At 38.7% G+C, this 13,807-nt stretch overlaps 1 protein-coding gene across 1 annotated transcript in view; it reads right to left on the bottom strand.

Moving 5' to 3' along the window:
* LOC116717691 (neural-cadherin) overlaps positions 1-13,807 on the bottom strand; it is a 133,350-nt gene that overhangs the window by 58,659 nt on the left and 60,884 nt on the right. Inside the window, exons 3-8 of the mRNA XM_032559235.1 lie at positions 12,203-12,428; positions 9,393-9,597; positions 6,510-6,621; positions 5,709-5,958; positions 5,215-5,357; positions 49-221 (exon numbers count right to left, since the gene is read on the bottom strand). Coding sequence (XP_032415126.1) covers positions 49-221; positions 5,215-5,357; positions 5,709-5,958; positions 6,510-6,621; positions 9,393-9,597; positions 12,203-12,428 — 1,109 coding nt within the window. The remainder of the gene's footprint in view (positions 1-48; positions 222-5,214; positions 5,358-5,708; positions 5,959-6,509; positions 6,622-9,392; positions 9,598-12,202; positions 12,429-13,807) is intronic.

Raw genomic sequence — 13,807 nt, 5'->3', positions numbered from 1 at the left:
AAAGCTGTTGATGCGTTTATATCCATAATATGGGATAAAATGTGGAACCTCATCAAACACAGGCTTGTTGTTGTTGATGTCATTGATCCCAACGATGACCTGTGCGGCGCTGCTGAGTGGATAGGGACCGCCGGAAGCATTGTCATCTGTGGCGGTGATGTTGAGGACGTACTGCGGGCCTCTGAGCCTGGGGGGTGGGCTCCGTCGCAGCTTGATGATGCCTAGACACAAAAATTAAAAAATACTAACTGAATCTTTTTTCTTTTTTTAAAGAGCCAAATGTTTTTTATACTAATAAGGTTTCTTATATAGGGAATATTGAATGCTTTAACATAAAAAAAATACTTTTAAATTTTTTGCTTTAGAAATCCTGTTCAGCAGCATCACAGGATTGTTTATCTTTTGTGCCAGATGGCAATTCATAAACTTCTCTGGAGGAAAAAGAAAATTAAAAATGTTTCCGCAAACAGAAAGTATAACAAAGCACCCAGGAGCTACTGCTCAAGTTGCTACGGTTGTTTCTGAGCCACAACATCCACAATGAAAATCCTGCTGGTGAGCATAAATAATAGCGGACGTGTTGAGTTTAAAAAACACTGGAGATGAAAAGCGGCGCTGTGATGTTTCCTGCTCTGTGGGTCAACAACAGCAGCAACTGTCAACTGAAGCAACAGCGTGCGGAAAACCCTCACATTATTCCAACTCAGGTGTAAAACAAATGCCATTTTTCTGCGCTAACAATCGCTGCGGCATTAACATAACAGAGGCATCGCAAACAAACAAACAAGCAGCTTTGGTAGCAGCACGAATATAGACACGGAGGCTGAGAGGGCGCGATCACATCTACATGAAAATACTTCACAACGCTTTGAAGTAACAAAGCAGAACATCCGAGCAAGCCAAAGGCCATCTGCTGCATGAGTGCAGATGAGTGTGTGCCGGTGTGTGTGTGGGGGTGCGCTTGAGTGTGTGAAAAAGAGCGTTAATACAACATTTATGTGCAAATGTTCACATTTATTTTTTTTCGTGCACGGATGCATGAGAACAGTGGAGCAGTGTATGTGGCTACATCAAAGTACTGACCCCCAAAACTTTGACCCTCCTTAAAAAAATTTATGTTCAAACATAGCCTCAGGGGAAATAAAGTTTAAAGTGTCAGAAAAGAATGGACAACAGAACCAAGGGCTTCAAATTTAACTGGCATTTAATTTACTCTGACCAACAAAAAGTAGGTTAGCAGTAGGGTATATATTGTTACTTTTCCAAGCTTTGGGCTTGTGTGCAAACTTTCTTCAAGACTGAGCAAAGAAAAAGAGTCAGAACAAAGCTAAACAGGGACAAAAGTGTTGCAAATGTTTTTGATATAAAATCTTCTCCCGAGAGATATTAAAATAATGTAAAGTGATTATCAATTCAAAAGACATTTGTTTAGAACAAGGGCAAAAGTTATTTATACCTTTTTCAACAACCATTGCAAATATATTTTTTGGTATGACAGCAATCAACTTTTGTTTATGTTTCTACTGATATTTTGACAATTTATTTTTGGTAAAAAATAGCCTCACTATCATCACCTTAAAGTTTAGGTCCCTGCACAGATTTTCTGTCGAATTTAAGAACAGAATAAAAAGAGACATTTAAACAGAACCTGTCTGATAACACAAAGTGGGCTAAAATACCTCAATAACCAACATATCATATCCAAATCTAAAGACATTCAAGACTGAGATGAGAAACAAAGTCATTGAAAGCCATAAAAAGCCATTTCTAAAGCTTTGACATCAAAGTAAACACCATGATCTATTATCTACAAACGGAGAAAACAAGACGGCATTTTAAGCACTGCAGACTTCACTTACCTAACGTTTGTTCTCATGATTCCACAATAAGAAAGAGATTCTGGGCAAAAATATCATCCATGGGAGAATTTCAAGGCCAAAGCCACACAAGGGACTGTCTCACCTTTGCCAAAAGAAACACCTTAATGATTGCTGATTTGCTGCTCTTGCTGACATGACACGGACATCTGGGAGACAGTCTTAGGATATCCTTTATGTGTAAAGATTATGTTCCCATAAATGGAACCAGCAGGAACCAGCAGGAAACAACAAGAACCAGCAGTACCAAGCAGGAACCAGCAGGAACCAGCAGGAACCAACAGGAACCAGCAGGAACCAGCAGGAACCAACAGGAACCCACTTTGTGTGTGTCTGTTCCGTCTGTTTTATTTCTGCCACCTTGAAGAAAGAGACCATGTTTTTTCCCATTTCGATACAGAGGAAAATTCACCAAAACATCCTCCTGTGTTGCTCATCAGGCCAAGCAGAGCCCACAGCTCAAACACCTGCACTGTAAAAAGAGATGAAACTGTGATTGGCCCTCTTTGGAACGGCCCCTGGGACGTAATAAAAGAACGTTGTGCCAACATGTTTCAGGCTTGAAACAGAGAAACAGTAGGAGGAACAAACTGAGGTAATTTTCAAGGAAAACACATTTTGTCAAACAAAACAAGTTGCAGGAAATCCAGAATGCAAAAATAAAAAGAGTGGAGGACCCCAGCCATCATATTGGCACTGCAACAAGAGGTGGACTCCCACATACAGCCTTTCTGCAGCTATGCTGTATGAACAACAAAGAGTCTGGTGTGTCAATGTCATGCTACAATGAATTGTCTTGGACGTCAAAGTTCAGATCTGGGACTGACATTACACCAGAAATGAGTGATTTCTAGTGGAATGTCAGAAAACAGAAGGGATTTACTCACATTTGCTGCGCTAACTGTTCTTAGCAGTCCTTTGCAAACATCTTATTTCTCTGCTTTACATGTATTAAAACCAGAACTGTCTCCTCTCTGTCGTTTGCAATGGGATTCAGGGCCTTGTTTCAAAGTACAACAGTGTGCACAACACTGGTTTAATGTCTCATTATTATTCAATGTTTTATCAAGCTGGAAATCACACTAAAATTGAACTCAGCTTCAGGGGTCGCTTTATTTTTTATTTATTTATCTTACTTTATTTTATTTCTGATTTATCAAAGAAACGTTTTAGGACTTCCAAATACAAGTCAAGTGCACCATCGATTCACACTGGGAACCAGTCTATTGAGATCAGGTTACTCTGTGGGAATCAGGGCAAACCTCATTCCTCCAATCAACAGGGAAGAAGGAAATTGATCCCAAATTCCAGATGTTCTTTCTCAATGCCCTAAATAATAAGAGCTGCTTGAGAGAGAGAATCTTAACATCACTCTAATTGTCTTAATTTAACCTTTCAAATAATTGTGTATAGATATTTTTGTCCATTTTTTGGCTATTGTTCAGATGCAGTCCACCAGGTGCAGTAAACCATTATCACCATTTTTTCTAGGTATATTGAGCATATTGTCTAGTGTTCATTGTAGAGCATGAAACATTGCACACTTCTTCTTTACACTTTGTTGAGAGCCACTGAAAAACAATATAAACAACTCATAATTCAAAAATGGTTGAAAGATATATATGTTGCAGGAAAGTATACACTGACAACATTGAAAATGTCATAATGAAAGACACTGAATGATGCTGCAGAGATGCCAAAACATGGAAGCTTCTGCCACTGGAGTCCAACAGAACATTTGGTAAGTTTGTATTTTTTTTAAAGCATCCCTTAAAGCATTGCTGAGATGAACAGCAAAGAGACACAGCCCAAAAAACAAAATGCCTTCAGCAACCGTTGTCACTGTCACTCTTGAAACACTGGTGAAAAAAATGGAAAAGCAACGTGTGAATTCCACATACTAAGTGTCTAGTTTGGCACATAAGCTTTTGTTTTTTAGTCACAAAAGGATGAAACGGTCCTCACAAACATAGGTGCACAAATATTCAAATGAGTGAAGTACATCAGGGACAGCTGTGTTTGGGTGTGTGTGTGAGCTGCAGTGATTATTTATGTGTGTTTGTTTTCTTATTTATGCGTTTGTGGTGAGTGTGTCTTCCAGGGGGTACACTGGCCTCGTTAATACTATCACGCTTTATCCCCAAATACTTGTTACTATGGAAACAACCACTTTGCTGTGTGCATATGTGTGTAATTGTAAGTGATCTGAACACTGCTGTTGTGTGTGTGTACATGTGTAAAAGTGATTGTTCCCCTTGTTTGTGTGTGTCAGAGCGCTCTGCTTGCTAAAAAAAAAACAACATGTTGACATTCATTACTGTCCCATTAGAGGCAGAGCTGGAAAAGGAGGAATGTTTTCAGAACAAAAACATCTACTGCCTAGAGAAACTCTTAATCTACTGCTCACATTCATTTTAAATTTGAGTTAGCTATTTACATTCTTCAAGACCAAATTTAAGCTTTTTTTAATCCACTTGAATGTTATTTCAACGCTTTGCTTGCTGTCTGTTACCAGAGGGAACATGTCCAGCAGCAGAAAGGACTGATAGTTTGGTGTGATGCACTCTAGCAGTTTTATAATCTGTCTATTTTGATGTCCTTCAAATGCAGCCTGAGTTTTTTGTGAGAGTATAATTTTTTTGTTCATATAGCCTTAAAAATAAAAATGAAATAAAAAACGTAGTTGAATTACGACAGTCATATAAAAACAAAGGATAAAAATTGAAGTGTTAATCTGTAGGACAACAGCTTAAAATGTAATAGGGTCCATAGAGGTGCAGCAAAATGTAAATTATTTGACTAAAATGTTGTTTCTTGTTTGCTGTTTCGAATATAATTGGTTATTGTGTTACATTTTTTATCATGTAAAATCCAACCACCTTGTTGCTGAAATGTGCTATGCACAGTTCCACACACTACTGCAAATGGAGCATAGGAACAAAATAAAACACAGACAGTAAAGCACAATATAGCTATTATAGAATATGTAAGTTATAATATCACAATTAAATTGGTTCTGAAGGGCTGTATCCTTTCTGGAGCAGCTTTCGCTAGCGTAAGCAGAACTAATGGTTATGATTGGTACTTTAGGGTTAGCACAACTAACGTTTTAGCTAGCAGTGTCCACCACTGGTGCTATGCAAATAAACTTAACTTGACTTGCAGTTATTAGCAATGTCACCTGTAGCAAGAAGAAGAAACCTAAGGCGTTGGGTCGTTCTTCATTGGCACTCCAAATTTAAATGACATAGAACAGTATCAGACAAAAAGTCTTGATCTGGATCTTCTGTTTCAACAGAAGTTCAACTTGACAAAAGATCTGTTGCTTTTATCTCACCTTTTTGGTTGTCTAGCTGGAAGTTGCTGTCCTCATTGCCACCTGTGATGGCGTAAGAGACGCCGTCCCCATCAGGGTCATTGGCGTGAACAATGGCGACCAGCGTGTCGGGACCAGCGTCCTCACTGAGGAAGGTCTTATAGCTGCAAAAAGAGAGAAACAACCTTTAACTGTACTGGAGGATATTGGAAAAGGTAGGATGACATGTTACACAAAGTAACAAAGTAAGAAGTGCAAGGAAAAATGCACAAACACATGGTACTGTGAAGGAAAGAGCCTGGATTGATTGTAGAAGTGAAGATGAAGTGAAAACAGATGGAGGAAACAAAAATAAAACTAAACTCTGACTTAAAAAAAAACTCAATTAGCAGATTGACTCTGTGGGTGACAGAAGGAGTGAAAACAAGAGAGATGCTGACATCCGACTTCTTTACTATTAAGTAAAGTAACATCCACACCAAGCTGATCAGATACTAACAGACGGAGGTTCTTACACGCTTTGGGAGAAGACCGGCACCTCATCGTTGGTGTTAGCCACACGGACACGAACAGAGGCAGTCCCAGTTCGAGGAGGCGTCCCTGCGTCCACTGCGACAACTACAAACTCGTAGATGTGATTGGGCCGCTCATAGTCCAGGCGACGGGCAGGGCTGACCACACCCCCGGATGTGATGTCAAAATCGCCACTCGGGATGAAGTAGGAGATCTCGGAGTTCACCCCGGAATCAAAGTCACGAGCCAGAACTGATGGGAATAAAAAGAGGAAATGTGGTGAAAAACGTCTAAAAGAAGAAATGGTTGAGGAGGAGAAGAAAAAGCTGAAAGAAGTAAAAGGAGGAAGACAAATGAGGTAGAAAAAAGAAAGACGAGGAAATTAAAAAGGAATGAATGTGGGTATAGATTAGCGAAAGGAGAGGAAAAAGAAAAGATGGTGGATTAAGGAGATAGAGGGAAAGAAGTAGAAAGCCACTCAAAAGAGAAGCAGAACCTGAAAACAAGAGATTTGGATATGTGAGGGGAAGAAAAGGAAAAAAAACTGAGAAGTTCAGGTTACCAGAAGGAAATGTTAAGAAAGAAAACAAGATCCCAAGAAAAAAGGAAAAAAGATTTAACAAGGAGAACACAGCAAAAGGAAAACAATAAAGGACCGAGAGTAAAAGAATGTAAGGAATCAGGAGGAAAACACTATAAATGCAGATACACAAAAGGAAAGAAACAACAGGATTAAAGGAAATATCTGGTCTCGTCGCGATGCATGATGTTAAAACTTCAGCAGACTCATCAGTTTGTGTTACCTTGCAGTAGTGAGGTTCCAGGTGCGACGCTTTCAGGTATGTTATCTCTGGTGTAGATGGAGTGAAGAAACTCTGGTGTGCAATCATTCTCATCCGTTATGTGGACAACGACCTGGAGGAGGCAGCTCATTTAGTTTTGGTGTTTCTTATGCAAATAGATGTTCATCTCTGTAAGGATCTACAGATCAATCAGAAAAATCCAGGTAATGTCTGCACTGGGGTGAAAACTTGAGCCAATATTGATATTAATAAAACTTCCTTGGCCAATAACCAATATTACATTTATTTCACTACCCTTTTGACACTGCGACAATATGTAATATAAGCCCAGTTTTCCTTATTGTAATGACACCAACATGTTAAAAAAAAGGTTAACATCAGCCGTTTCTGATCTTAATCCAGATATATTGTTATTTCTGTCTGTGAAGTATTTTCCTATAAATGTATGGTACTTCATAGTAACACCATGGACTAGAGGATCAATCAGAAGTAAAGCTAGAACCATTCATGTTAGGTACCCATCATCCATGTGGAGAAAGGTTTGTGTGTGTTGAGATCAGTCCATGAAATAAAATTGTTTTAAATCAAACAGAACCACAAAAACATCACAAATTCAAAATTCTGCTTTAGGTGTCTGTTAATCCATCTGGAATGTGGTAACTGAATGGCAAATATGATTTTCTCACTACCTTCTATAGTCATATCAGTGTTTGTTTGATGTTCTAGTGTGGAAAAACTGCAGATACAGATGCCACTGTAAAGCTATATATCTGATGCTTAAGGAGAAACTAATTTATGACCATTTGTCTCTCTGTCCTTCCTTTAAACCCTTAAATCTCAATCCTCTCTGTGTCTTTATCTCACCTTTGTTCCTGTTTCCCCATCCAACATGCCGGAAATGAAACATAATTTTTTGTTTTTATTCTCATAAAAAATGAATTAACTGGTGATGCCGCTGATATGACCACCTGAGCACAGACTTCCTCTGCAGTCCTGAACCTCAAACACCCCACCTGTTTAGTCTGCATAGCAGGGCAGCAATGGTGAGGCTGAAAGGATTTAGATGTGTAGCTGCCTCTGCAAATATGCATAGAGCATAAAGAAGACGTACGTCTAAACAAGGAAAAAATGCGCTATTTTCAGTTGAAAGCCATTTAAAGCCATTTAATTTTGGATTTTTCCAGAAAATAACAGCTTTAAAAGACTAATTTGAAGGAGACAAAAAAACAAATGGCTTTATGCTGTTTACTTCATAGGTAAAATGTGAAGCACAAATCACTCTGAGTGATTATGTGTGTCGTATGCACAATAAGATGTAAATTTTAATGGTTGCATCATAGCATCTGATTCAGAAATGAACATGTTTTCATCAGAGAGCAGCTTGTTTAACAGTTGGGCGTCAGCACATTCAGATGCTTTTTTAAAGTGAGAGTTGATAAGTTGTGATGGTGGTGAATTTTTATTCATAGAGGGGTTTGCATACCAGCTAAAAGACAGTCAGGTTTAAACAGTTCTGTCAAACCTTAACCAGTTGGCTATTGTTATGTGAACCTCTCTTTTTATTGGCTTGATATTCACTGTTTACAATATAGATTAGAAAGTAGAAAATGCAAGACAATATTCTTCAATCTTAACTTTTAAATATTGGTTGGTAACCTATTGAATCAATAGCTTTTTTGTGTCTAATTAATTGCAATACTGTTTAGTTGTCAAACATTGCTTTCTGAAATGAATGCGCTTTGGCAAAGTGTGCCGGGACACTGCGTTCACAGAATAACACTTCACAGTGACTGTCATCACAGGTCAGTAAACTGTGACCTTGTTCGCGCCTGACTTTGTCAAGTCTCTGGGGTGATTTGATCACAAGCTCAGCCTCAGCTACAGGTGTGAATGCATACGCGACACACAGAGGTCATGGCGAGATCTGAGTCCCTGGATAACATTCATATTTTGTCCTGAGCTTCAAAATGACCAGATCGCTTAACAAGGCATTGGTCTTTAGGTCACAGTGAGGAATCACTGGAAGGACAAATCTGTTGAAGAAAAGTTACTCACCATGTTGGATAGTGAATGCAAGTAGTTTCCATCTGGAATGTGATGCATGTTTTAAAAAAATGTGTCGGACATTTGAAAGTGTTTGCTTTTGAAAAAATATCCAAAAGCTTTTGCAGAAAAATGCAAAGGTGGTGCATATTTTGGTCTCAAAACAAAGATATAGTAACTTCTGGGACAATTTACTTTCCAGTCAGATTTGTTATTATAGTAGGACTAGTTACGAATGATTACAAGTGTTGCGTTATATATATTGACAGGCTCATCATGAGAAAGAAATAAAGCCGCTCCAGAGTCAAATATTTTGTTCATTGTTTTCACTGGATTAAAGTACAGATCAGTGCATTTCCACCTGACAGAAATGGAAAACATGATTCCCTGAAAGTCATTACAGGAACCACTCATTGCCACATTTGATATAGATTTTCACAATTATGACAAAGTGTTGAATACATTATTTCTATCAATAATTTGAGGCGTATAATTAAAAAAACACAAGGAAAATTACAATCTTATAATTATGTTTTTGGGAGAGGTGACAATGAAAATCGTCTTCCTTCAGATTAAAAAAAATCTGATCCAAAGTCCTCCTGAGCTCAGATATTTTTTAGGGAAAAAAGCTTGTCTACAATATAAAAGTTTAGATAAAAATGCACTTTTTTCGTGAGTAGATGGGAATATTTTCATCACGTCCCTGACTTCTCAAAGTATTCATGACATAATTAATGCTCATTTATTCAGTTTTACATGAGCTCTGTTGAAGTTGTTGGGATGGTTCTTACTAAGCCAGTAAAAACAGGACTCAGTAAATCTGATGACGCTGTTGCGTACCTCTGCAACGCCGCTGAGGCCGGTGTCACTTTCGGAGGCTCGGACCTGCAGGGTGTGCAGGTTGTGACCGCTCTCGTAGTCGACCGATCTGGTGAGGCTCAGAGCGCCGCTTTCCTGGTTGATGCTGAACAGGTTTCCGGGGTTAATTAGTAACATGTAGGACAGACTCTTCTTCTGGAAGGAGACGGCCTGAACCACAGCAACACTGACCACAAACACACACAGAAAGGTTAGAGATGAGCCAGAAAAAACTCATTTTATTTCTGTGAACCATTTGTAGGCTGGTTCTGCTGGAGGTCCCTGAAATTACACCAAGATGAGTCTCAGTCTTTTCCCTTTTTATAAAAACATATTTTCCCTGTCTAATTCATGGTAAAACGTATAAAGTTGAATTTGATGAAAAAAAAAAAAAAGATAAGATCTTCTAGGTCCAATCTACTCTACGTCCCCAGAACCAGAACCAAACATAGAGAAGCAGCATCAAGTTTTTATATTTTTTGTGTTTTGTGCTTAATGTTTTCTTTATGCAGCACTTTGAATTGTTTTCTTCCACATTGCTGAAATGTGCAAAACAAATAAACTTGCATTGCTGTACTCTCACTGCAAAGCCCAAGAAAATGTAGAGAATTAGACATTATTCTTTTGAGTTTCTATAGAAATGTTGTTGAGCACCTAATTTAACAAACTTTGACTCAGGTCATTTTAATGACAATGTGGACATCCAACATTAAACATGTTAAAGTATTACCTCTATAAGAATATGATTTACCTCATATGTGAACTCGTAAATGATAATGTTGCTGTGTTTGCTCATTTATTTTGTCTTGAATACAGTGAAAACATGAGCACAGGTCAGAGGGAAGCTGTTCTTCATGTACGTCTCCAAACAGACTTGGTGACACGCTGGTGCTGCTCTTAAACTCTGCAGCCTTCATGGAATATTCTGAGCTCTAAGGTGCCGTGCTCAGACCTGGTTAACCAATTTGATTAAAAGAGAAACACGTACACACAGACACACGCAAGGGCATGCAAAAGATATATAATGGAAGGCTGAGACACAGAAAAAACCCATACTGAGCTACACCCACACAGCGCTCAGAGGGTGGCATGGATACTTGGATATTAATACAATGTGCTTTGCGCCAGCAGCCCTGGGGGATTCAACACACTCACACACTCCCCTTCATGTTTATCCAGACCTCACTTTTAATAAATATTTGAATTTGCCACACTTTCAAATTCTCAGCCTCAGGCCACACTCATACATCTGGGCCCTCTTCATCCATCCCACCCCCTTCCTTCTCCTCCTCCTCATCCCTCTATCTCCCATCCTGTTCTTCTCTTCTATTTTCTCTCTTCTGTCTTTCTACCTCTTCCTTCCTCTTCCTCTTTTCTTTTGTCTCGCTCTTCGGGGCTCATCTTTTCATGCATCACATGACATGCAAAGCACAACAACGAGCGCACACACAAAAAAAAAAAACTCACCGAGGCAGAATCGCAAAAGCCATTCATTTTTTATGGCATTGGAATGTAAATGATGGGATTGCAGATGTGGAGGTAAAACATAAATTTGGGTTAATAACCTTTTCATGGCTCTATAATTTAGCATTCATTGATATGATGCCAGTATAGCGTTGTGCACAGTGGCTTACATGCAGTATACTCACTGAAGTAGTGAATGCAGTATAAACTCTGAACAATAGTTCTCCATAACATAGCAAGACATTTTTGCTTATTTATATTATTTATTTATTGGCACCTTTAAAAATGTGCAACAAGCCCCTAGAATGTTTGTAATTTCTTGACATATTACCTCAAAATCAGTGAGAAGCCCCAGTGAATATCTTTGAATTTACACATGGACTTTGACTAGGCCACAGATGAATATAGTAGCTCTGACTGAATGTTCTTCTTTCCACTCTTTCATAATTTTCAGATTTGTAAAGCATGTGATTATTAAGTGTCCAGTCAACAGCCATAGCTCAGATTCTCCCATCTGAGCTGTGGATCTCTGCAGCTCCTCCAGAGTTACTATGGACGTATTGGCTGCTTCTCTGATTAATGATCTCCTTGCCTGTCTTGTAGGTTTAGGTGGACGGCCGTGTCTCGGGTAACTTCCAAAGCCAGTTGGTTGAACAGGATGTTATTTAGGGGTGTTGAAGTAAAAGGGGGTGAAATTATATGAACCCCAAACTTACATGTATCATTTTTCTTCCCCTTAACAATATAGATCAAGTCAAGTTATTAGGATATCACATTTGAGCAACAATGCAGTTCAAAGTGCCTTACATCAAAACAGAATAGTACAAGCAAGCAATAAATATTACATTTTGTCAAATGCCATCATCAAAATCATCAAGCAGACACATCTAAAATATTCTGATCAATGTTCCATTTGTTATGAATGAAAGGCAACTCTAAGCATTTGGGTTTTCAGCTGTGATTTAAAGGAACTCGGTGTTTCAGCTATTTTGCAGGTTTTTTGGAAGGTTGTTCCAGATTTGTGTCGCATAGAAGCTAAATGCTGTTTCTCCATGTTTGGTTCTGGTTCAGGTCGGTATTGTATTTTGGTACTAAGTCATTCAGTGATTTATAAACTAACAAAAGTATATAACATGCAACTTTATGCTGCTCTATTACAACAAATCCTGTCAAATCAAAGGCATTTGACGAGATGTGGGTGTTGCATAGGAATACGCTGAAAATTTCAAATAGTGTGAATACTTATGCAAGATCTTGTATTTTCAGGCTTGTTTGACCATCTACTGGACATCAGAGGTACTGATAATATTTGTGTTGGCGGGACTCACGGTTGGCCAACAGGTGTGTTTTCCAGCACGTTCAGGCTGTAGGTGGAGTTGGTGAATTGTGGCGGTCGGTATCCAGCAAGGATGGAAACAGTGGCCGGTGGGCCTTTACGGCCTCGTCCGTCCACAGCCTGGACCCGCAGATGGTACTCCCTGCTTGGGGTCAGAGGTCGTCCAGTGGTCCTAATCAGCCCAGAGCGACGGTCCACTTCAAAGCACTCCTCACCACCTAAAAAAAATAAAAAAAATTTTTATTTTAAAATAAATATTATATGCTGAAAAATCTAGTAAATTTTCCCTGTTTTGCTTGAATTGTCATTGTATCTACACAGGACTGGTGTTTGCCATTATTACTAAATTTCATATTTACTTCAGTACTTTGAACTATGAGTCATTCTTTTTTGATCATGCTTTCAGTTTAAAGCATTTTAATGAATAAATTGCCTTTATAGTTCTCTAACTATGTAATAAATGTTGCCATTATTCAAAGAATACAGTCATTTGTGGATTTTCTTTTTCACGTAAACAACCATCTTTCAACTTGTCCACTTGTGTATAAATAAAGAGACGGAGTCCCAGCTGTCCAATTATGAAAAGCCAATTGAGGCAAATTGATGCTGGAGGCATGCTGGCTGTGTGTTTATTTATGTGTGTTCTATGAGCTAGTTAACGCTCTCTGAAGACGCAGAAAAAAAAAAAGAGTGGGCTCATTTTCACTCACGTCCCTCTGGGTTTATGAGACAGAGAGCGGGAAGCAGGAGGAAATAAGTGATGGAGAGATGAGGAATAAAGAAAGAAGAAAAGGAGGAAAAGGAAGGATGGAAAACTGGCAGCACAGTGGAAGTGAGAGATGTGGAGGAAGTGAGGAATAATGGAAAAGGAGATGAGAACGAAGACGAGGGGAAGAAAAGGAGAAGAATCCCCAGCTGTTGACCAGAGGGTTCTGCAGCAGCAGCTGCAGCTCGACTGTCAATCATCGCCTCCTTCTTGGATATTTTTTCTGTGACAGATTTATTTCAGTCTCTATAAAAACAATGTGTGTGCAAAAGAAAAAAAAAACAGCATTAAAGCTCTTCAAAGATTTGATTGTCTCAATTATAAAAATGTTTTATTTTTTAATTGTCTCTTTCTATGCTTCCAATTAGCTGTCACTAATTACGAAAGGTATCGAAATTAACAACCTCCAGTGGGAAAAAACTATACTTAAACTGTTTGATCTCCTCCTACGGCTCAGCTCTTTCATTATTTTCAAAAGCTGCTATCCATTTTGATTAGGCTAGCGTAAAACCCTCTCCAACTTGACATGAAGGTGTGTTGTAAGCTCAAATCTTTTGAGAAAACTGGAACATTGAAGGTGTTTGCAAAGTTTTGTGCTGCGGTGCGACGCAACAGAGGAACAGCAGGAGGTAGAGAGCGTCCTTTCTGTTCTTTCGATAAGACAAACCTGCATAAAAACCCATAAGGATGCAAGTTCATATGGCTTTACTTCATGTTTGATGTTTCTTTCTAGTGTTTTTGAGTAGAAGGTGGATCAGACTTTCGAACTCAGGCTATTTCATTATTCCATATCTCCTTAGCATTACACCAGATGAGAAAGTAATTTCAGAA

This window comes from Xiphophorus hellerii, chromosome 3 (genome assembly GCF_003331165.1).
Source record: "Xiphophorus hellerii strain 12219 chromosome 3, Xiphophorus_hellerii-4.1, whole genome shotgun sequence".
Lineage (NCBI taxonomy): Eukaryota > Metazoa > Chordata > Actinopteri > Cyprinodontiformes > Poeciliidae > Xiphophorus > Xiphophorus hellerii.
Note: the sequence above shows the minus strand (reverse complement) of the source record. Positions and strands in the feature narration are given on the sequence as shown.